General features: G+C 40.2%; 1 protein-coding gene across 1 annotated transcript in view; it reads right to left on the minus strand.

The window, feature by feature from the left end:
* Positions 1–399: 399 nt before the first annotated feature.
* Positions 400–25339, minus strand: part of LOC124138999 (pyrokinin-1 receptor-like) — a 37960-nt gene continuing 13020 nt past the window's right edge. Inside the window, exons 3-5 of the mRNA XM_046505944.2 lie at positions 13964–14512; positions 5189–5314; positions 400–3580 (exon numbers count right to left, since the gene is read on the minus strand). Of these exons, the coding sequence (XP_046361900.2) occupies positions 3093–3580; positions 5189–5314; positions 13964–14512 (1163 nt within the window). The 3' untranslated portion in view covers positions 400–3092. The remainder of the gene's footprint in view (positions 3581–5188; positions 5315–13963; positions 14513–25339) is intronic.

Raw genomic sequence — 25339 nt, forward strand, 5'->3', positions numbered from 1 at the left:
TATTACGTCACAATATCAGTGATCAGGCAGTCGGACAGTGACAGTTCCAGGTGAAACTTGTTTTTTAAGTCACAGTGGCGTAACGACCATTTCGGCAAAAGGCAATTACCAAAAGTTCATTTTTAACCTTTTATTTCTCGGCAAACCATCGCTCCACCCGCTGGAGTAATTGCTCTTTAATCAAAGGGGAGCTACTCTAGTCTATGAAACGTCACGTTAGTTCAGAGCATTTAGGGTCTGTCATATCGTTTTCTGAGGTATTACGGATAGCATTCAGATAACCCACTATAAGACAAATTGAAAAAAGGTACAATTTCGGACATGGCTTCGCAAAATCAATTTGGTTATTTCGTGAAAAGACCACAAGCCGCAGAGGTGTATAAAACATGTATGGGAACTGGTACCCTGACCCTTCCTCGATACATTTCTCCGCAGTTTGTAAGGCCAAAGTTGCCTACACTTGTGAAAGTCCTCAACTACCCCTTTTAGACACCGAAATGGAGTTTAACGTCGTCACGTTGAAGATGCGGAGTTGTGTGACTGCTCGCACTGGTCCGGAGTATGCCCGTTTAATAGTGTTAGCCAACTGTGATACCTTGACAAATTATATTGACTACGAACCGACGAATGGTCACATTAGCTAATATTATATGGTTAGCTAGTCTAACCACAGACAACGCCGTAATTAAAAGATATTGTCATCATCTTCTTGGGGGAGTGTGTTATCAATTATCAATTACACCGTGTCATAATGGACAATTATGCAGATAATCCCTACCATTTAGTCTCCATGTCCCACATGAAGCATAAATCATGACAATATTAAGATCAAGTGAAACAAACTTTCGCTTCTTCATACCAAATATGCACCTACTTCGGTTATATACAGGTAACGATGGTTCCCTTTTATAACTGAGTGAGTTAATGTAGTATAATGCCCGGCCAGCATTATTCCAGCTAATATACGGCGGTAGGTAAGTAATCGAATCTGAATAAAGCAAACTAGCCAGTGAAAGCATGAGCATCGTCGAACAGAAAGTATATCGGTATTCTGTTGGTTTGTTTGTTTTTTAAAGCGCAGTTAGCAATATTCCAGCTATAGGACGGCTGCTTCTAAAAAATCGAGTCTGGACCAGACAAACCAGTGTCTGATGTTATGAGCAACGGTCCATGCCAGCGGGGTACTATGACAGACCAGTGTTGACGGCCGTTTTGAATAGTATTTTTGATTTCAAGACCGAAAGATTTCTACCACGCGCACGGGTATGTTGCTGACAAGCAGATGAAAACGAGTATTTCATCACTGGAGTATTGCTAAAAGCGGCGTAAAACCGTACTCACTCACTTACTCATCACTAAATGCATAACAATATGCGAATATTACTAGAACTGATAAGAATAAGTATTAAGAAATGTTTTGGTGTTACTTTGAGTGGCGTATTGTTGATGATGTAAATAGATTGAAATAGAAAGAAATGAAACAATATCAGTGGAATCAATACTTTACATCGGCATAAACTGTACATCTTATCACACAAATCAACAAAGTATGTTAACAAGTATAAGGAGTATATATTTGTGTCTGGACAAAACAACCAGTGATGGTTAAGTACAATGATCCAGAGACAGCACATGGTTACACTTTGTTGTTGTTGTTTAAATCCACACTCTTAACCATATGATGGCGGTCTGTATATATTTGAGTCTGGACAAAACAACCAGTGATGGATTTTATGAGCAACTGTCCATAAAACTGTTGGGGGGGGGGGGGGGGGGGACGATGTGACACAATCAACAAGGTCACCGAGCCCGACCCCACGACCTACTGATTCGCCTCTGATAACCAACACATTACTGGGCCCAATTCCATTCCGGAACCCATATGGGGGTCATTGTTATAAGGTTCATATAAGAGGCTTCAATGCTTAACATATTACTGTATATCTACAGTGACAATTTGCAGACTTTTCTCAGGATGTAGAGATAACGGTTTCATTGGTTGGTTTGTTGTTTAAAGCCGCACTCAGCAATATTTCAGCTATATGACAGCGGTCTGTAAATAATCGAGTCTGCACCAGACAATCCAATGATTAATAGCATGAGCAATGAGCAAACAATTGGGATCGATTACATGCATCAATCAAGTCAGCGAGCCTGACCACCCGATCCCGTTTACGACCAGGATAGTCGCTTTTTACGGCAAGCATAGGTTGCTGAAGACTGGAGGTGGCTATTCTACCGCGGATCTTCACGCGTCGATAACGGTTTGATGAAGATAACATTCCCTCTATGGCTTATGATCATGAATGCTTGTTTTTTCAAAGCGGTATTGAGTTCGAACAGTTTTAAATAAAATAGCATTGCACGACAGACAGGAAAATCCAGGATATGTTATAGGGGTGGTTACTTTAAGTGGCGGTTTAGACGTTATGGAATCAATGTGGTGAGGTTGTCCACATTTTGAATTTCAATAATGGGAAGGGTCGGGTAGCTGAGAATCATTCAAGGATATATGCGTGTATTTTAATAATACAAAGGTGTTTTGCTCCATGTCCTCGGAGTCGATACCCCGTTATGAGGCAGGTGTACTGTTATAAAGATTTCATGTCGGATATAGGTCAATTCCTATGTGAATGGTTTCAACAGAAAGGAACAGACTTGTTTACACAATGTGCTAATACGAAGCGTAGAGCCATACCAAGCACGTCGTCCACATTTAACAGCTGGACAAGGAGGAAATGGGTTACTGAATGATGTCTCCCATGAATTAGTATTGTACCACGCTAACACGTTCTCCTCATGTAATCGAAGGGCTGCACATCTGACAAAATGAATTCTCAATTCCAGTCATGGTCACTTTATATCACACATTAATATAACAGCGGGGATTCATGTTCTTATGTCAGGTGGATAAGGTCACTCAGGCTGGGTATTCTCTGAAGGACACTGTAAGCAAGGGTCACGCACAACCATACTGTTTTGTATCCTTGTATCCATTATCTGGAATGTTAAAGCTTCCATATCTCACTAGGCGCCTTCAGAAGGGAGCACATTTCTTGAAAGATAAGCAAAGATCAGACAATTGGATAACACTAAATAACAGACCCATTTCCTTTCAAAACATCATTAAATGAAGACTTTTGCAGAGCACAAAATCCCTTTGTCAAAAAAGCTGTCCCTTCCGATGTCATATAACCATTTTCATGATCGTCACAGGTCTTGAAAGTATTCACATCTTTCACGCCATTGATTCTTGACAAGCGATCAGCTTTACTATCAAACGTATCATCAAGCAGTTTGGTTTTAATGGTTTCGGGAACGTGTCCATTGACCGCTGGATGTGACAGTGAGTTCCGGTTTTGGAATGCAGTGTGGTGGCCGAAAGAATCCCTTTTAACAACTGCCATTGGTTGTTTGAGTGGTTTATCGGAGTTACCTCTCAGAACACTGCTGGTATAAGAGAAAGTGCCACGTTTGTAATAACAGAAGCAGATTGTCTCCTTGAATGCACATCTGTAACGACGTGAGATGACGTTGTACAGAATGGGGTTAACGGTACAGCTCACGAAGTACAGAACACCTGCAAACAAGAACGAGGTATAGTTAAGAGATTTACAATACATGGTATCAGACTTGGTAGTGGTATTGGGATTTGATGCTCAGAATTTTTAATTTGAAAAAAATGGCCGCCGTATTTTAACATTAAGGACATAGTGTTAGAGTTAGAATTTTCTCTAAATTAGCCTATAGGCCCACAAGCGAGTCAAAATTAACATAACATCGGCAATATGACAGCCATAAAGTGACCTTTTGTCGTCATGACAAATATGGATGACGTCATATGTTTCCAGAACAACTGATCCGCCTGGTTAGCAGAATGCCGAAAAACAAGTAAAGAGAATATATTCTGCTTAAAATAATATTAGAGAAAAAAAACAAAATCTAAAAGCAGATTCCGACTACATCATAACTATAAAATAGTGATGATACCAGGTGTTCGCCTAAAGATGAGTGTATCCTGCCCCACAAGTGGCATCATTCATAACCGCAATATTTTAGAAATATAATATTCATGTCAACACGCCAAGGAGTACGTTTTATTAATAGTATGAAGGACTGTGTAAATGATCTTGAAAAAGAATAATAGGAAGAAAAAAAGCATTAACAGAAAAATCGAGACAATTCCAGCTGTAGCCTTGTTTAATTTTTGTTCCAATCAGACTGAGGTAGACACAGTGACGCCAATCATTCCAACAGAAAACCAACATTTAATATTCTGAAGGGGTTGCGATGAGGGTTTATTTTATTGACAGGATATGTTTTCGATCTCTGCTTCAAAACAAAAGAAAATATTTATGTGAAAGAAGAGCCTTATACTTTTTGTTTTGCAAAACCAATGTTTAGGACATCCAACAAAGAAAATACAGTTCTAAAATTGCCAGGTCCCCAGAATACAAAATGGTCGATTCTAGGGCTTGGACGAGTCCAAATTTACTGCCCGGATACCCTTCCCCCTAATACCCGATCCTACCCGGGTACCCACTGTAGGTCTCAGTAGATGTCTCAAAATGTCCGAATGGGAACAGCATAGCATAGCCCTGGCGAACCGTATTTAGATACATGTATTAAACAATCTGATTATTCAAACACTGAAGTTGAATTAAGTTATATCTTTATTCGAACATATGAAAAAACAGAAGGAATGGGTGCATAGTCAGAAAGAAATGCGAACATTAGTGACTTGTAGTGTAACCATATAGTTCTGGATAACTTTTGTCATTTAACAATATGTCACGTGACTAACCATGGGTCCGGGTAGTCCTATATTTTGCTATAGCTGGTAATACCAAGGAATCGACTAGGGCTGGGACGGGTAACTCGGGTACCCGGGTCGGGTGGGTACTGACAAGGACCCGGCTACCCGAGTTACCCGTCACAGCCCTAGTCGATTCCTGTGTATTACCAGCTATAGAAACATGGAAATAGTAGATGTATGACAACGAGGCATTTTTACAGTTGTTGTACGATGTTCGACAAGGTCACACAGGCATCACGTATCATGGAGGCTAAGGAAAGAGACGCGGGATAATTAAGGGGATCAAGTAAAACGATAGAGGGGAGGAGGATTGGGATAAATCATTGATACATTATCGTCTTTCTTGTAGTGTACGATTAATGGCCTGCTCACCTGAGATATAGAAGAGAGTACTCTGCACTTTCATCAACAGTGGAGTCCACGTGGAGACGTACAAGACCATGAGTCTCTGTGAGTGGAAAGGCGCCCAGCACAGAATAAAGGCCACTGTTACAGCCACTGAAACAATGATAATGATAATGGTTTCATTTTCCCGTCGTTGAAAATTCATTAATACGAACCTGTCGATCATTTGCATTGCAATTTGTGCTTCTGTAATCGTTCTTTATTTATTTCTAAAGATGCCCGTGGAAGGAGAATTACCGATTACTTCTCAATCTCTAATCTGGCATGTAATAATTTGGTCGATTGATTTTAAATGTTATAAGAGGATTGGATTTTTGTAGAACTGTTTTGGATAGTGTTTCAGTTATATCACGACAGAACGACTTAATGTGAGATGGAAGCAGATGGTAGATGATTACCACTTTGGCGAAACCTTTGGCGATCATTGGCACAGGTACAAGTACTGATTGATCGTGAATCACACCCGGGGCGAATCATGGGCTCATAACTCCATCCAGAGGATATTTAAGGCAACGGAGACACAAAACTACCCATGGCTAAATGTGCTGCATCATAAATAACTGGGAACACGTACAATTCATTTTGGCAATACCTGTATCATTCCCAGAGGTTCTACTACACCAAATCAGAACCAGTTGGGACAGTGCGGTTTTCGTAGGGAGCCTTCAGTGCAGATCGAGAGATATCTGCAGGCTGTGATTGGAGGATATTCTGTAAGATGTTTATGTCTTTTAAATGTACATCCATCCAGTTATTAAAACTGACCATGTTTTTCTATATTTAGTACTGTCTTCTTCAACATGATGACTTATGCTGAATGTGACCACAGCTATTTTCAAGTAGGTGACATAAGGTGCGAAACTGGGGGTGGTGTGTTTAGCTTCCTGTACTCGGAAAAGGAGCTGGCTAAGTTAGTCATTTTTTATGTTTTTATTGCTGCTCTAAGGCCAAACTGTGCACACACGTACAGGTAATAGCTGTTGAATGCTTAGTTATTTCTAAAAAAATATAACGTTGCTATAGAAGTCTATGGGAAAACATTTGGTTGTGTGTAACCCAGAACCACCTGTGGTTATGTTCGGAGCCAATTGTTGGGTTTACTGATCCGAAAATCTCTTATATTTCTAACACTCTCGACTCCATTTACTGACTGTAAAGGAGGGTAACCGTATCCCGATGTCCAGGATTGTTTCTCTCGGTTTCAGTTTCTGGTTTCTCTGGGCCTGTCTCGATTCGTACTTAGTCACATGGCCTGACCCTCTTGAGTCAAGCATGGGATACACGGTTGCCTGTTACTAATATCTCTAATGCCATCTATCTGATGGTGTTATCAAGTACACCAAGATCAGAATCCTGTAGTTACATAATGTGATTATTTACGTCGTGGAGTTGTCTTAGTACATGTTTCATCTTATCATCTTTCATCAGAGCAAATTGATTTACAGAAGGGAACGCCCGCCATTGAAAGCTTTCAATATTCAACTCTGCCCTAAAAATCTGAAAATGAGGTTTTAACTCCATAACGATGTTTTCGCCATATTCATTTTAAGCGCAATCTTCAACTACCATTACGTCTGATTACTTTGTTTACAAGAGACCATTGTGGGCGCGGATAATGATACAGAAAATGTTATTCGTTGCCAATCGTGATTCATTTTACTCTGAATAACATATGCTCCCCCACTGGTAATAATATGTAAAGGATATCCACAAACTCTGACTGGTGCATTCATTCCAACGTGTTGATACTATAGAGCCATCTGTAGGCACTTGTCCCTGTGCCAAAAATGCGACCATTCAAATAATCATCAGAAATCTCTGCTGAGAGCAGAGAAATTAGAATGATTCCAATTATATCACAAGCATGTGTTTATGAATCACTATCAAATGGAATGCTATGGAAACAATATTTTTTTACAATCATACTCACTGTTGCAGATTAGAAATACAGATATGTTGAACATATTCACAAAACCAAATTAAGGCTTTAGGGTAGCGTGTTTATATTTATAATCTAATACATTTACAATAATAAATCTTACGAACAGCTTCTGACAGAACTCGGGACTTTTATCTATAATACTCTTCAAAAAAAGAAACTTGACACTGACTTTCAAAATGTAATATAATGCGATTGTTTCAAAATAGGACACACAAACTATAATTGAAACACTGTTTGAAGATCAATGTACACAATGTTCAAAACATTAATCGTGTCACCTAGACAGACACATGTACACGATACAGTTAATGTCACAGGGGTACAGAAAATGTCAGTATACGTTGTGCCCACCACGTGCATTAATCACCGCTTGACACCGACGACCCATAGATGCAATCAAGTTGTCAATAACACGCTGTTGGATGTGCTGCCATTCATGCTGAAGTGCATCAAGAAGCGCCGGAAGTGTTTGGGGCGGTGGATTCCGTCGATCCAACTCGTCCCACAGATGCTCAATCGGGGACAAATCTGGTGACCGGGCTGGCCAAGGTAATGTCTGGATGTTGTTGTGCTGTAAGAAGTCCTGACAAATACGTGCAATATGCGGTCGAGCGTTGTCCTGCTGGAACTGTCCGCCATGAACGTTGACTTGAGGAAGAACGTAAGGCTGTAGGATCAAGTCTCTGTAACGCACACCTGTCAATGAACCTGCCACATGCACGAGAGGCGTCCTACCACCGTGATGAATTCCGGTCCATACCATGACACTCCAGCCGCCAAATGGGACAACCTGCTGCACACAGTTGGGGGCGTAACGTTCACCCCGACGTCTGTAGACACGTGCGCGCCCATCAGCACGTGTGAGTAGGAAACGGGACTCGTCAGTAAACAGTACATTTCTCAACCTTGCACGTGCCCATCTAACCCTCTGTTGGCACCAAAGCAGACGGTCCGCCAGATGACGTGGGGTCAATACATGACGTCGAACAGGTCATCGTTCAAAAAGTCCAGCCTCCCTTAGTCTGTTGCGTACCGTTTGATCTGATATTCTGCGTACCCCAGGGATCTTTTGTGGTTGTAGACGTGGCTGTGGTAGTGCGGTCTCGGAGGTCTCGCAGTCGGATGTATCGATCTTGTGCTTGGGTTGTCACCCTTGGTCTTCAATACCTGACCTTGGTCTGTCGTCAACTCTGTTGGTGTTGTTGTATCGGGTCCACAGTGAGGAGATTGTCTGTCTGGATACGCCAAAGTGCCTGGCCACTTCTTGCTGAGTTGCTCCAGCTTGTAATCTCACAATGGCGTTGTTCCGTTGAGCTGCATTAATTCAGTCTTGGCATTCTGTCACCGCCTCTACTGCCGTTATAAGGAATGTATGAACGTTTTAACAGCCGTTGATGTGGATTTTTAACTCATTCAGCAGGGGGGCCTGCATGCCTAAATGCAGGATCATGTGCTGCACGTTTTTTACAGGCGGTTGCGCTTAGATGAAGCTGTAAATTTGATCCCAAAACGCTACGTTTATGTGCTTTGCATGTGTTTTCGCGAATTATAGACACATCATCTTTCTGTTTGACTTATTTGGTTCTCATTTAATGTAATTATTTTAGATATTTGGCAAAAAGTGGTTTTACATCTATGTCAAGTTTCTTTTTTTGAAGAGTATATATACTGTTTAAAACGACACAGTCAGATACTTATTTGCGTACTATTCAGGTTGTAAGCTAGACTAACGCGTAATCTCTGAAAATATAAAATTTTGACAGAAATAAACAACTGCATTTAAACTGAAAAGGAGACAAAATGAAATGGGAGATTCAGGCCTTGGGAAAATTTAGACTTCTTTCATTGATGACTATATCATTGTCAAACACCTGTATCATTTCACTGTCAGCGACAACAGTATCATTTCACTGTAAACGACACCAGTATCATTTAAAAGGACACCGACTCAATTATACACGTAATATCACCCGAATACACACACACACACACACACACACACACACACACACACACACACACACACACACACACACACACACACACACACACACACACACACACGCACAGGCACACACACACACACACTCAGTTTGTATATACATATAGAGAGTCTGTATATATGTATATATATATATAAACAAACTCTCTATATACAAACTCTCTAAACAACAAATCTTATGGTAAACAAGCCATCAGATTCAACTACAATCATCTACATCATACATCTACAATTATATCCAGACAGTATTCTTGATGAGGAAGACCTCGTGTGAGGAGCCACATCAAAACATCTTCTGTCCACCAGTCCAAGTGAGTGCTTTCCTCCAAGTGTTTACGAGTGTCATAAGCACTGTCTGAACCCCTTCATCATCGTCAACACTGTAATCATCCCCGGACAAGACAGCACTAGCCCAACTCTACTCGTCGCTCTTACCGGGCCATCAACACATCCCCATGTAGTTAGTGCTTGCTCCACACCTTTACGTCATAGCTGTGTTTATTGTCCGATCTCCTGGGTGTTTATTCGAGCTATTCCTGGGGAGAAGCTGTTTGGATCCTTGTCTTTACAAATGGGCAAAGAGTTACGCTGAACGATTCTGTAACGGGCCTCCCGTTTCTATTTTCATTTTGAATATGCGTTTTTGTCCCTTTTGGGTAAACAAGCAATTATAGTTTTTTAATAAGGAAAGATGCATGTCTAGTCCATGTGTAAACAATTTTTAAAGGTAGTTATCGAATGCCAATTAAAAACGCTGCTTAATTCTAAAACGAGACTAACATTACGGTTTGTTTTGAGAGTTAATGGGTGTACAAGATCAGTCATCAACGTCATCGTTTTATTTCAGTACGTGTAGGCAGCAGGCCTATATAAACATACAAATGGCAATGTACAAATGAGTGTGCACATATGGTACATATTTTTAATTGTATTTCAGATTCCTTTATAAACTAAGGACATAGGGTCTTTCCACATTTACATTTTACAGAAATGAGTTACTAATTATATTTGGACTTGGAGATCATAGCAGTAAGCCAAACCTCTTTATATTTAGATATAGATATTTTGATTTGAGATGCATTTGTCTTAGGCGAGTATAGGCTGGAAATACGAGGGGCGTTCAATAGGTTTTGCAACTTCAATTATAAGACCAAGTCGCAGAATATCTTTTGCACTTTTATTTTTCAATATAATCTCCATTCACCTCAATACACTTATTCCATTTGTCCTTCAAGCCTTTAATACCCCTTTTACCGAAATCCGCAGATTGGCCCTCTGACCATGCCTCTGTGGCAGCCTTTATGTCTTCGTCATCCTGGAAGCGTCTTCCACATAGGGCAGATGTCATTTGCCGGAACAGGAAATAGTCACTGGGGGTGAAGTCTGGGCTTGTAGGGTGGGTGATTTAACTGTTGGAATCCACATTCACATATGGCGACCTGTGCAATTCTCGACTTGTGAACCGGAGCGTTGTCATGCAAAAGTAGAATACCACGTGTTAACATCTCACGGCGTTTCTGGCGAATAGATTTTTGCAATTCTTTCCTTACATTAGCATAATACTGTCCGTTGATTGTAGTTTTTGGTGGCATGTAATCAATCATTAATATGCCTCTTGCATCCCAAAATATGGTGGCCATCACCTTGCCAGCCCATGGTTGAGTGCGAAACTTCCTCGGAGGCGGAGAATTGGGGTGCTTCAATTGCATGGATTCCAATTTAGTTTCTGGGTCCCAGACGAGATAGAAATCCGGCTTCATCAGCAGTATAGAGTTCCAGGAGGTCTCGACAACTTTCAGTTCTCTGATGGCGATCTTGAGCTCTGGGGTTTCTAGGAACCCATCTTGTAAATACCTTGGACATACCAAGAGGCTCATGAATAACTGATATTTGGAATTGCCTAGAAAGTTCAGATACTTTCACTCGTCGGTCAGACAAAATTCTTCTTTCTATAGCAGCAATGGTTTCCGATTGGGTGGCATCTGAAGGCCTGCCTGACCTTGGGTCATCGTCTAAGGATTCCCTACCCCTTTTAAACTGTAGAGACCAACGGCAAACTGTGGAATATTCAGGAGCATTCTTACCCATCACTTTACACATGCGATCATGGATTTCTTTTGCTTTGCATCCCTCTTAGGTAAGGAGCTTTATTACAGCGCGTTTTCATGTTTGAGGTGAGGTGAAATTGGGTTTAACGTCGCGTCCAAGATTATTGCACTTACATAGCGACGTGCATGCACGTGTATGTGTGTGTGTAGCTGCTTGTACTAGTCCAGACTAATGCCGATTTATAGTGCTAGCCCACTGAGATACCATGCCGCAGTTTAACATGAATACACAGTATACAGACTCCGAATCGACCAGTCCTTGTTTTAGCCCCTTAATGCCGAGCGCCAGACAGGGTAACAACAAGTACAATCTTTTAACGGCTTTTTGTATGACGCGGCCGGGGATCGAACCCCGGACCTTCCGCTCTCCGGGCGGACGCTCTACCACAAGACCATGGAGGCGGTCTCATGTTTGAGAGAATCCATGATTGTGACCCCCCTTAGGTCAATGAAGCCATCACATCTAACTTATTGTTGTGTCTGGAACTTGTTATGACACGTGTCAACCTGATGTTATGACTAGTGTCACACCTGCCACAAGTTGACATTGTTTCTGTAAACACAAATGCCCAAGTTGCAAAACCTCGTATAAGCAGAAGTGTTATTCATTTTCAATATAAAGCAGAGTAACATACCTTACATTTTCTACATTCCGCAGAATATTAAATCGCTCAGTTTCTAAATTGTGACGGATTGTGACTGATCAGCCGACAGCGGGAAAGAGCAATTTTCTGTTTCCTTGATTTAATAAATTGTACAACCTTGATTTAATAAATTGTACAACCTTTAATTGAACTGTTCAACCTTGCGAAATCCATACATCGCCAAAACTTAACTTAAATTAATAGTTTCTTAACTTACACGACCTTGTTAATCATACAAACGTAACATGTTGTAGCATTTCTTTAGTTTCAGACATAAATCTCACCAATATTTCACACAGCGAATGGCTGCAACAATCTGAACACAGGGCACTTTTTCTTGAAGCCGACATCTTTACCTTAAGAGATCTTTTACAGGCGTACCTTTGACTATTTGCTAATTATTTGGTTTCTCCAAAGCCCCACAGCTCCGACCCACACAACAATGCAGGCATTTTTTTAGAATCAACATCAGTATACATCAGTCCTTACGGATACTTATACACAGATGTCGATTGCAGAAAATGGAATTCCGTTGTTAGGTTTAGGTTTTCAAGGCTTTTGGTACGCTTGATAACGTTCCGTAAATAATTGATAAACAACGCAACTCAAGGAAAACATGTCTCATTGCAAGAGAGATGGACAAAGGTAAATACAAGCGAAACACCCTTTCCATGTTCAATAGAAATCTCATAGCGGACTTGATTATACGACTCAGACCAAAATCATAAGTACGTGTATATGAATCACTCTCAAATAGTTATGATATCAGGGTTCACAAGGAGGTAAGGGTATCTTGCCCCACCGCTGGCACAAACACACGAAAAGGCATGATCAAATAACTTATGTGAAAGAGTCATGTGCACGCTTTAAAATCTTCTTTGAAAGGGGATGCTCGATTGTTCCTCAAAAGTATAGACACCGACGTAATGTTAATTGTGACTACTGGTACTAGTTCACGTGATCAAACAATAGCCTAGAAGTTCCGGTCACACAATTTATTTTTTACATTTAATGTAGATAATCCCATAAGAATAACATCTGAAGTCAATTCGAAATTTTATTCTTATTTCAAATTTTGCAGTTTCATATTTCTTTAGAACCAGCTGTGGATTCAGAAGTGGGTATACAAAACAAGACCTTACCAGCCTTTGAAACAACGATGACGTTTATTTCTACGTTCCGTTGAGATTATTGTTTGTATTTGAAATGTCTAACAGTGTCCATTTTGAACAGTAGGACAATATTGCTTCATCCGAAATCCCTGCTTCATCAAACTAGTACAAAGAGGTGACAGGAAGCGCATGGTATGAGGGAAAATACGGTAATGATACGTCGTCACTAACAAGTCACAAGTTACACTTGGTATTAGCCTTCATGTTCCTCTGATCCCCTGCCTTAACAAATTATTTCTTTATTCCGTCTTGACGTGAAATTTACGGTTTGTAATTGCCTTCAGAAAGCATTCCGGGCTGAGCAAGCACATCATTAGTGGGAGTAGAGACGTTAGATGGGCTGCAACATCACTGCGGGGGAACTAAGACACAATGACGCCGTGGTCATAGCGTTCAACACGCACAGGATGGCAGGACAAACTGACACATCAATCAAAGAAACCAGGCATACGGCTCATGGGTTCAGATATTTAGTCAGTTGAATAATTAATTTCTTACATCTCATTGGTTGCAATATGATTATATGTGTAAATATATTCTGTACATAAAACCGTGTATATATTTCTGTAGCCCGTCCTGTTTATTCATCATATTAGGGGATAGGGTTGGTAATTGCAACATCGTTCGAATCACTGTGAGGAATTGTGTCCCTTTGACGCTCCAGGACCCTATGATTTTGGGTCCGAATCTCATTTTACCCATGCTCATGGATTTCACCAAGGTGGTAAACGTCTAGGGCGTGTATCACTTCGGGCTTTCCTCCCAGAGAATCTAAGCAACGTGATTTGATGTCGCTGAAATATTGTTCAAAGCTGCTTTAAACACACAACATTCACTAACACGCTCACTCAATCAAAATACACTTGTTACCTACCTAACATACGAATTACTACTCGTTTGGGCTGGGTTGGAGGTCGAAGTTTGCCAGTGCCGTATTTAGACTCTTCCGACGGTCGTCGCCCCAATTGTGACTTCCTGAGAGCGATGCCGATGAGGATGTAAAGGCAGATGATGACGGCGACGGGGGTGACGAAGAACAAGAAGGTGGAGATCTGGAACATGTACGTCATCCGTCCCCGCCATTCCGTCCGGATGTTGCAGATGAGGGATTCTGGGATAGGTTCGTGGGTGAGGGGGTGATGCAGCTCGTGAAACACGCGGGTGTGGATGGAGAAGGGGAGGGCCACGAGGATGGAGACGACCCAGATGGAGATGATGGTCCGGAGACACCGGGACAGACCCGCCATGCGGTGTGCCTGAAGAGGACGACATATGGCCACGTAACGCTCCACGGTGAAGGCTGTGATTGTCAGAACCGACGCATATGACGTCATCTCCATCACAGAGTGACGTAGAATACAGAAGGCCTCCCCAAATCGCCATGGATACGACTCCCATATGGCGTACAACTCCGGTGGTAAGCCTGCAATAAAAGCAGAAATATAGAGTTTCAAATTATATCATTATATATGTGGCATAACATGTCCTTCGTGCATATACTGGATGTTTCTATTGAGACAATACAATTATTGTCACCACGTGAAGGTCCGGGTTATGTACTAGTTGTTATATAGAAATCATACACAAATTGCCACTGTTTTCAACCATGTGATGATTGTTATTAATGTCAAATATGTAAACATAATATTTCATATATATTAAGTCATATCTCGAACTCGGATTTTGTTTTATTATGTAACGTATTAAAATAGTGTCTTTGGTCCAAACAATGGCAGTATGTATCATTGCACAAACTTACTTTAATTTTTCAAAAAACGTAGGAACAGATATGGACTATTATCTCCATCTTCATCTTCGACAGATTGTTGAAATTATCATCCACTTAAATTTTTTCCTGTCTTCATTCAAAGATATAAATATTTGTACGCTTTGTGGTTTTATTTGAAATTTTTCAACAAATTCATTTGAATACTGACTGTGTTGATACATTCGTTTTACGACAGCTGTTTGGAACGGGAAATTAATTCACCCAACCTTTTGTTTCAAGAATGATCTCACCAAGTTATCCACAAGACAAACGAATAACAACACAAACACATCTCTCCCATCTTCTATATTTTTCGTGGGAGTGTACATGTATGTAATAAGCGTTAAAACTAAAACACTCCTTGTGCTGATGATCGTGCTTCTAAAGGATCGCTTAAGACCTTTTCTTAACATTGAGGTTCCGGTGACCAAATTGATACAGGTAAATGTCACAGGGCCACAACTTGTTTCCCTGTATAGTTTTACTGCGAATAACTGATTTTTTACTAATGCGCTCACTGTTCATTCACTCACACCAGTCTGCTTGGTCATGCGTATCGTAATATAGCAACGAATACGCTACAGGTGAGGTGAAATGGGGCTTAACGTCGCATGCACGTGTGTGTGTGTGGCTGGTTGTACTAGTCCGGACTGATGCCGATTTATAGTACTAGCCCACTGAGATACCATGCCGTAGTTTACCATGAATACCCGACTCAGACACAGTATACTGACTCCGAGCCGACCAGTCCTTCTTTTAGCCCCTTAATGACGAGCGGAAGACAGGGTAACAACAAGTACCTTCCTTAACGTCTTTTGGTACGACGCGGTCGGGATCGAACCCCGGACCTTCCGCTCTCCGGGCGGACGCTCTACCACTAGACCATGGAGGCGGTCAGTACGATACAGCTTGCATGCAGTACACCCACATTACAGATACGTTTATCCAGCTCGACGCCTGAGAGTTTCTATGGTAACCTTATCCCTGGCCCACACTTTGGCCAGTGACTTCCAAGGAGGAATGAATGGTTATCTGGTAGTATGAGATGTCAGTGTGAATGCAAACCTTCTGACGCCAGAAAAGGCAGCATGGGTTGCCAGCTGAGAATACAAACAGAACACACATTGATGTTGTCAGGGGTCAGAGACCGGCCACTTGATACTGAAAGTACTGGAAAACAATATTTGGCCCCGGAGATTTTCCTGGACAAATCATTACAAGGTTACCCCCGGAAATCGTTTTGATTTACATACAGGATTTGCATATCTTGGCATCTGATATACAATGAATTACCGTGATTGTGCCGGATCACCCCAGTATTAGCATTTATACCATTATAGGGATAATTCAAGACCATGTCCAGGCTTCTCAGAAGCAGACGAGCCCCATGGCGGAAGTAAGTGAAACGCATATAGTCCCTTTATGAACCCATCGGTCATTTCTGTCCTTACTTAAGGGGCAACTTTGCTGAAAGAATCAATAGTACCGGTGACAAAATACTCAATAGATTTCTTGCACATGTGGGACTATTATATCTCACGCTCGACCACCGCTTCGTCCCTATCTCATTCGGCGGATTGCCTGTTGGTCCATGATAAATATACGAGACGGAACTGTGGGATGGTGTCTCCCTGGACCTCTATGTGACAGGCCAGGCATTACCATATCACGGAGAGCACTGACTGTACCCAATAAACCTACGATTGTGCTTGTGTGAAGAGGTCACTTTGAGGCGAAACCTTATCGACCAGTGCCTTTGGCGAGAATGAATTTATTGTCAAATAGCTTAAGCTGCCCCTCTCAGTGTTGGTTAGCGTGAGTCACTATATCATTGCACAAATGGTCTTGTAATTGACTATCATAAGCTAACATGTAACTCTTGTGTGTATTATTAACATGCATTTTTTGTGAACAGTACCGTACATCATCAGCTATGACTGATTTGGATTATAATTCATTATGAAACGAAAGTGTAAGTGGTTTGTAAACTGCCGGGCAAACGAAAGTATTCTCTTGAACATTTTGTTTGATCCAAACTTTACAAAGTTTATCAAAATGTTACCAGGCTGAAACCAGTCGCTGAAAAACGACGCCTTAAGGTCAAAAACACAACTATGATACCCATCTCAAATACATCACCAATGAATATCCATTTCTTGTTTGTTTCATTTTTAGACGCTATGAAACGTGGGTGTATAATTTCTTTTCCCCGGGCCATTAAAGATATTATATATGGAGTATTTTATAATTGAAAGCGTGTGGGTTGGTATTGCCTTTACGTTTTGTACCATGAAATCACTGTCGTGTCGCCTTGGGATAAAGAAACAAGAAATCGATATATCATTAGCTGTTCAGATTCTATATCGTTATACATTATGATTACAGACGTCGGTGTATATCAGTACACCGCGCATTGCAACAGCAATCCGTTTTCCGTGTTTTGTTAAACTCCTCTGGAGAAGAAACACTATATCTTGACTTCCATACAGGCATGTTATATAGGATATATTGACATCCAAATTAACCGCACATTATATTTGTTATTCTGACTATCAAACCGAGAATAAAAACAACATATATATATATATAAAAATGTGTGTGTGTGTATATATATATATATATATATATATATATATATATATATATATATATATATATATATATATATATATATATATATATATATATATGTGTGTGTGTGTGTATAAATGTATATATATACACACACACACAAGTACACTGTATGATCCAAATCAACGTCCCTAGAACAAATCTGTGTGTGTACATATATATATTGACTTCCCAATCAGCGTATGACATACTGTTCATGTACCGTCTCACAGATCTTGGTCAATGGTATCCATGGTAACACAATCTGCAAAATATTGAGGATAAACGCCGGGGGATTTAAGACATTATTATAAATGATTGTGCTTCATCTCATATTAGCAAGAACATTAATATTTCTCCTAATATTATTGCATTACCATTCGTTTATTTGCTTTAGCGTCAGTTTCTTTTGGATAACTCTCTGACTGAAATCAAGAACTCTTGTGTTATTTTGATCACTTGCATTTCTATTCATCTATTCAAAACTATGAGCCGGATATTTTACTGTTTTTTTACTTGTTTTAGTAGCACAATGTAAATAGTTTCTAGGTGGAATAGAGAATTGTTTTGTCACGATCACTATATGGTGATTTATGTCATTGACTTGGTGAGACGGTAGGGTAGCCGAGTGTTTAAAGTGTCTTCTTACTACGCCGTAGGCTTAGGACATGGGTACAATGCTGGTGTGTTGATACCAAAAAAGCAAAAAACTCATATAGCTGGAATATTGCTGAATGCGTCGTTAAAGAACAAACACTCACCCACTCACTCAAATGGTAGTCGCAAAGAAAGCATGGATTTTTTATGCACCCAAAATATTTACAAATATAACTTCTCGTCGAAATAAACGTCGTAATAATTACTTTTTACTAACCATTCTCTGACTGGAGGATCTGGCAAACATCAACGTCCTGTCCCACATCAAGCCGACAAGCCACAGTAGAATTCGAACATAATTTCTGTACTATTCAAACCCACTTACCACTCTAACGAATAACGGTTTTAATAAACTATAATAGAACTACTTATTTCCGTTGATGTGATATTAGTGTGTGGGTATAGGGTATGTTACGCCGTTTTAAAGTCAAATATTCCAGCCATATCAACAGAATGGTCTTCATACATTCTACCCATGTGAGGAATCGAACCAGGGTCTTCGGCCTACCGAGCAAACACGTTAACCACAGTGCCACCCAACGCCGACGTTCCATGATATGCATGTTATTGTTGCATGTACTCAAGACATATGATTAAATACAATAAGATATTCACTCACTCTAATAGAACAGTTATATCCTCTGCACGTCCACTCCGGGTTCAAACGTAATTTCCGACAATAATGCAATAGGGGCTGGTCAGGTGATCCCTTTTTGAAACCACATCATGTGTTACAGATATATGGAAAGCTCTTGGACATGTGCATTCGAGAGTATCAGTTATTATCAAGTAAATCAAAACCACCGAAATAATGCCTTTTATAGCCAGAAAATCACAACCTTTCGGGTAATTTTAACTGTCTGTCAGTAACCCATATACCTAAGGACCAATGTCTAGACCCGTGAAGATTCCGGGGTAGAATATGTCTTCAGCAACCCATGCTTGCCGTAAAAGGCGACTATGCTTGTCGTAAAAGGCAACTAACGGGATCGGGTGGTCAGGCTCGCTGACTTGGTTGATACATGTCATCGATCCCAATTGCGCGGATCGATGCTCATGATATCAATCACTGGATTGTCTGGTCCAGACTCGATTATTTACAGACCGCCGTCATATAGCTGTAATATTGCTGAGTGCGGCGTTAAACAACAAACAAACAAACAAACAAACCAATGTCTAAAAAACACTAACAAGAGCAGATCCTGGGCAGTAGGATAAAAAGCCAGGGGGGAAATGGGACAAAGAGTTTAAAAAATGTTCAAGCGCATCATACACTGAAGCTGGTAGAAAGTGCACCGAACATTTCCCCAAGTTAAAAGACTAGAAAGTGGTATTTTGACCTATGTCAAGGGGTTCATCTGGGTACATTCGATACAACCCTAATTCCGAAAGTATTTGTAGTAAGCCCCAGCTGTCCGAATGATGTATTACAGTCTGCTGACTGAACCAAGTTACAGGGTTATGTAACAGCTGGTCGCTCAATGTGATCAGTGATAAATACGACACTGTGTAGTACACACTACAGTATTCGTTCCCATGACAACATTGTGTAGTCTCCTTGGTAACGGGTCCTGAAAAACCAGGTTTCGTATCAGTAAAAAGTGAACAATGAGTCGCTCTGTGTAGACAGAAGCCTTCACAATTAGTTCGCCAAGAACACTCTTTGGTTCTATTCCATCCATTTACTTCACGTATTAATCAACAAGTTGCTCTCTGGTTAGCCCATTTGTGGTAACGGATATTCACACAGCGTAACGTCTGAAGCAATGACAAGAACGGTTTAGAGTGGAAACACCTGCCTATCACATTAAGGAATATGATAAAAACGCGTAGGAGGCGCAAAAAACACCCCAAATGTTAATAACGACACGCTGCACTAACCATAGTTCTTACAGAGTTACCTAATAAACATTACGATGCATAATTGTTAGGGTAGATTGTGTGTGAAGATAAGTTGAAGAACCATTCGACTTGAAGGTTAAATATGTACATACTAAAGGCAAGGAATTATAGCAAACGGTTTGTTTGTTTGTTTGTTTGTTTGTTTATTTGTTTGTTTGTTTGTTTGTTTAACGCCACACTCGGCTCCTTTGCAGCTGAGGGCAACCTGTAAATAAATGAGTCTGGAATGGACAACCAAAGTGATTGATATTGAGCAACTATCTGATGGCAACCTGTAAATAAATGAGTCTGGAACAGACAATCAAGAGATTGATATTGAGCAACTATCTGAAAGCAACCTGTAAATAAATGAGTCTGGAATGGACAATCAAGAGATTGATATTGAGCAACTATCTGAAAGCAACCTGTAAATAAATGAGTCTGCAACAGACAATGAAGTGAGTGATATTGAGCAACTATCTGATGGCAACCTGTAAATAAATGAGTCTGCAACAGACAATGAAGTGATTGATATTTAGCAACTATCTGATGGCAACCTGTAAATAAATGAGTCTGGAACAGACAATGAAGTGATTGATATTGAGCAACTATCTGATGGCAACCTGTAAATATATGAGTCTGAAACAGACAATGAAGTGATTAATATTGAGCAACTATCTGATGGCAACCTGTAAATAAATGAGTCTGGAACAGACAATGAAGTGATTGATATTGAGCAACTATCTGAAGGCAACCTGTAAATAAATGAGTCTGCAACAGACAATCAAGAGATTGATATTGAGCAACTATCTGAAGGCAACCTGTAAATAAATGAGTCTGGAATGGACAATGAAGTGAGTGATATTGAGCAACTATTTGAAAGCAACCTGTAAATAAATGAGTCTGGAACAGACAATGAAGTGATTGATATTGAGCAACTATCTGAAGGCAACCTGTAAATAAATGAGTCTGCAACAGACAATCAAGAGATTGATATTGAGCAACTATCTGAAAGCAACCTGTAAATAAATGAGTCTGGAATGGACAATAAAGTGAGTGATATTGAGCAACTATTTGAAAGCAACATGTAAATAAATGAGTCTGGAACAGACAATAAAGTGATTGATATTGAGCAACTATCTGAAGGCAACCTGTAAAAAATGAGCCTGCAACAGACAATGAAGTGATTGATATTGAGCAACTATTTGAAAGCAACCTGTAAATAAATGAGTCTGGAACAGACAATCAAGAGATTGATATTGAGCAACTATCTGAAAGCAACATGTAAATAAATGAGTCTGGAACAGACAATGAAGTGAGTGATATTGAACAACTATCTGAAAGCAACCTGTAAATATATGAGTCTGGAACAGACAATGAAGTGAGTGATATTGAACAACTATCTGATGGCAACCTGTAAATGAATGAGTCTGCAACAGACAATGAAGTGATTGATATTGAGCAACTATCTGATGGCAACCTGTAAATAAATGAGTCTGCAACAGAAAATGAAGTGATTGATATTGAGCAACTATCTGATGGCAACCTGTAAATATATGAGTCTGGAACAGACAATGAAGTGATTGATATTTAGCAACGATCTAAATGCAGCCTGTAAATAAATGAATATGCAACTGACAATAAAGTGATTGATATTGAGCAACGATCAACGCCATCATGGTCACAATGACACGCAATCTACCATGTTACACCGAGCCTGGACACCCGATCCATTTGTACGACTCTTAAGACCAGCATCGATTGCTGGGATCTGTTAAAACACGGAATCCCACGTGTCGTGTTTCCTGTGATAAAGATACACGTGTCAGACAAAAGTACATGTATCTCATCGTGCCAGAACCCCCGTCTGGGGAGATATCCTGATGATGGTGGCCTGACACATTATGCTCTTCAGACAGATTTGCTTTTGAGTATGGTAAATTCGATTAGCAGGTGCGTTCTATAAATGAATGATGATAACAATCCTCGTTTTACTCAATATTTCTAAGGCTGGAGAAACTATAGATTCAGCAGGGGAGACTGATGATGCGCTTTATTTGATGCTGATCAAACGCAGACGTTAATTTTGATAGTGTCCATATGTTATTTGGCAGTCGCTCGTGTGTTTACGAAAATCTGTTTATCACCATTTGATAGGCATTCATAAACACCTGCTTGTGCTATAGACGGGGTCGTACAATGGACTCTGCCTTCAGTAGAGATGTCTCATGATTATTGAAAGTTTTTTCTCGCTTTCTTTTACTCAGGAAGATGTTATCTCATCTTAGGGTACCAATACATATACACATGTGTATCCCATTAAATTGCATGTATTAATAGCTATAGAAAACTATTTCTGTGTATCAGTTACACTACTGCAATAGAATATAAAACATCCTTAACCCGAAGTGCTTTTGTACATCGACTTATCCGATGTCGAGATCAGCGTAATGCCGATGACATACCATAGTTCATAAGGATTTTGTTGGATATAGTCTTATATTTCGAGTTAATGATTGTTATGGATTTCGATTTAACCATAGTCAGAAAAGATCAACAAGTGGTACTTACATTCTGCTTTATCATAGTGGCATTTTTCATCATATTTTTTCGTTGATATCATTGGCTTTAAGGCAAAATGTTTTGCGAAAAGTCCTATAGATCACTAACCCTGGTTTAGCACCATCGAACCAGTTTGATCTCATAATGTTAACGAACCGGAAAGTATTTATTATGCAAAACCAACATCAGTGCTATGTTAAGTAGGTTGATGATAGCCCATGTAAGTAGAAACATCTGTTTATTATGACCTTTACATTCACCAACGAAGAGTGAACACAGTAAGGCAGGATGTGAACACCGTTCTGGGAATCCTCACATAATGACAAAAAAGCGACAAAACCCTTCCCATGTTCATAGGAAATCTTAATTGTACGATTCCGACTGTATCATGAGAATGTGTTTTTTTAATCACTATCAAATAGTGATCATATCAGGTATTCGTGAAAGGTAAGCTTATCATGTCCCACCGGGGGCATCCGTCACAAACACATGCAAAGGCAAGTCAATTGCTTACCTTGAGAAACACGGGAATATAAGGTAAGTCAAAACAGAGCATTGCATCAGACATCATTCTTATTCTGATGCGTCAATTTATGGAAATTTCCTCCACATTTCTACTATAAAGCTTTCTGAAAACTTTTGCTGAGGCCTTGTTGTTTTAGCCTTTTCAAACAACTTGGACGGAACTGCTGGAATATAGCTCGACAAAAAGGAAAAGTTGACCGTTGGAAAATTGAAGTAATTCCCTCTGGTCGTACAATCATGTCGAGTGTTTTGTCAATTAGCATCTTTATGCATATATCTAAATATGAAATAGACGCGGTGGTGTCACTGGGCTTTTTTATTTCGAGTTCAAGTGGGTAAATCAGTGGAATGGCTATTTTATGGTTATTGAACTCGTCATTGATATATCTGAAGCTTAAGTTAAACTTCTTGGCCAAATTCCCTTGTTTTGACTTTGCCAATCCGATCAGTAATTCCGATTTATAAAACACCAGTCCCGTGAATACAAACGTTTTGTGAACACCTGCTTTGTGACCATGAACACCAATTAATGAACACACTTTACGAGAAGACCCGTCTAGTGAACAGCTATTTTGTGAAGACCCGTCTAGTGAACACCTGTAACGTCTAGCGGTAACGCTAGTCTGGTGAGTTTTGTGTCTTGTGTTTATCGCTTGTAATAATTTTTGGGGGACTGATCCAGTTTTGTAATGGTCATGTCATTCCAAATACCCATGAGACTTTGACGTTTTTAATTACCACAGGGAGATGGCACAGTGGAGTTCCTGAACACAGCATGAAACATACTTTTCTGATGAACTCGCTTCCTGTGTGCCCATAGACGATGTCGTGCTGCGTTCAACTTCCTATGGCTGGTGATTATAAACCTGGCGCCATTAAGGATGAAGACGTCGAAAAGTGATGGTGTTGATGTCACCGGGACTACATCTATCAGGCACCGGTGCCACTTTTCTTATTCGCGATGATATTTTTGTATCTTATTTAAAAAATATCCGGTAATGAGCTGCAGATTCTTGTTGTGTCAATGCATATCCTTTTTGTTCATGTCACTTTCTCTGTTACTCTCACAATGAATTTGGAGGAAGCGTTTTTATTCTAATTGTAATTAGGGCACGACGTGGAGACTCGGGTGTTTTATCATTCAAAATTAACATATCGTTTTTATGTTTCAACAAAATCAGTAGATGCACTATCGTGTCACTGAATTCTCTGGTTCACCGATCACTTGATTGTCTTGATCAGTCGCATGGCAGTACTGCTGTGGTACGTCAGGCAATAAATGTGTACTTTTTATGCAAATTGTGTTGTGTTGGGTGCTACCGGTAGGGCAGGGCATGCTCACCCTTTACTCGAGCACCCGGTGTCATAACTGACTTTCAGTGGTACGTTCATATATTCTTCGCAGCTATTTTGCCCTTTACACCAAATGGAATGTGTTTCGGCGGATAATCAAGACTGGTTATTCTCGTCCATGGCTTGGTGGCTAGGTACGAGTGAGTGAGTTTGGTTTTACGACGCTTTTAGCAATATTCCAGAAATATCACGGCGGGGCACACCAGAAATGGGCTTCGCACATTGAACCCACGTAGGGAATCGAGCCCGAGCCTTTGGCGCGGCGAGCGAACGCTTTAACCACAAGGCTACCCCGCCACACCAAAGAATGCAGAAAGTCAAATCAAAACAAGTTGGTATATGTTTGAAGTGTAACAACTTACGTTAAACCCTTAGTTCGGCTTATAAAATCATATCATTAATATTAATATTCAGTGAACAATAAGTCCTCATACTTTCGAGGACTTTGTGATTACAGCGTTCGCTCGTCACGACGAAAACCCGTCTTCAATTCCTTACATGGCTATAATGTGTGAAGCCCATTTTGGTGCCCCTGCGATGAACAAATGGATTAGTGAAAAGAAGTGATGCCACCAGGTGTCCTGCCCTACCGGTAGCACCAGTCACTAATTTGCATAAACAAGTCAGTGTTGAACAAATCATACCACAGCTTTGCGCTCTGACTCGTGTAACACTACAACGCTAACTGAAAACAGTCTTAACACAATGATACAACACATTAGCTTAGCCCATTAGCACATTAACCATATGTACACGTACTGCTGTAACTGACGTATGTCTTGGTGGCTGACAGGAAATTGATGTCTATATATTATAATATAACATAGACATGTTTGATATCACTTACTCGCATTAAGCACAGGATGTAATGACGTTATCTGTCATTTAACCTTT

The sequence above is a fragment of the Haliotis rufescens genome, unplaced genomic scaffold (assembly GCF_023055435.1).
Source record: "Haliotis rufescens isolate VD_foot unplaced genomic scaffold, xgHalRufe1.0.p SCAF_5, whole genome shotgun sequence".
Classification (NCBI taxonomy): domain Eukaryota; kingdom Metazoa; phylum Mollusca; class Gastropoda; order Lepetellida; family Haliotidae; genus Haliotis; species Haliotis rufescens.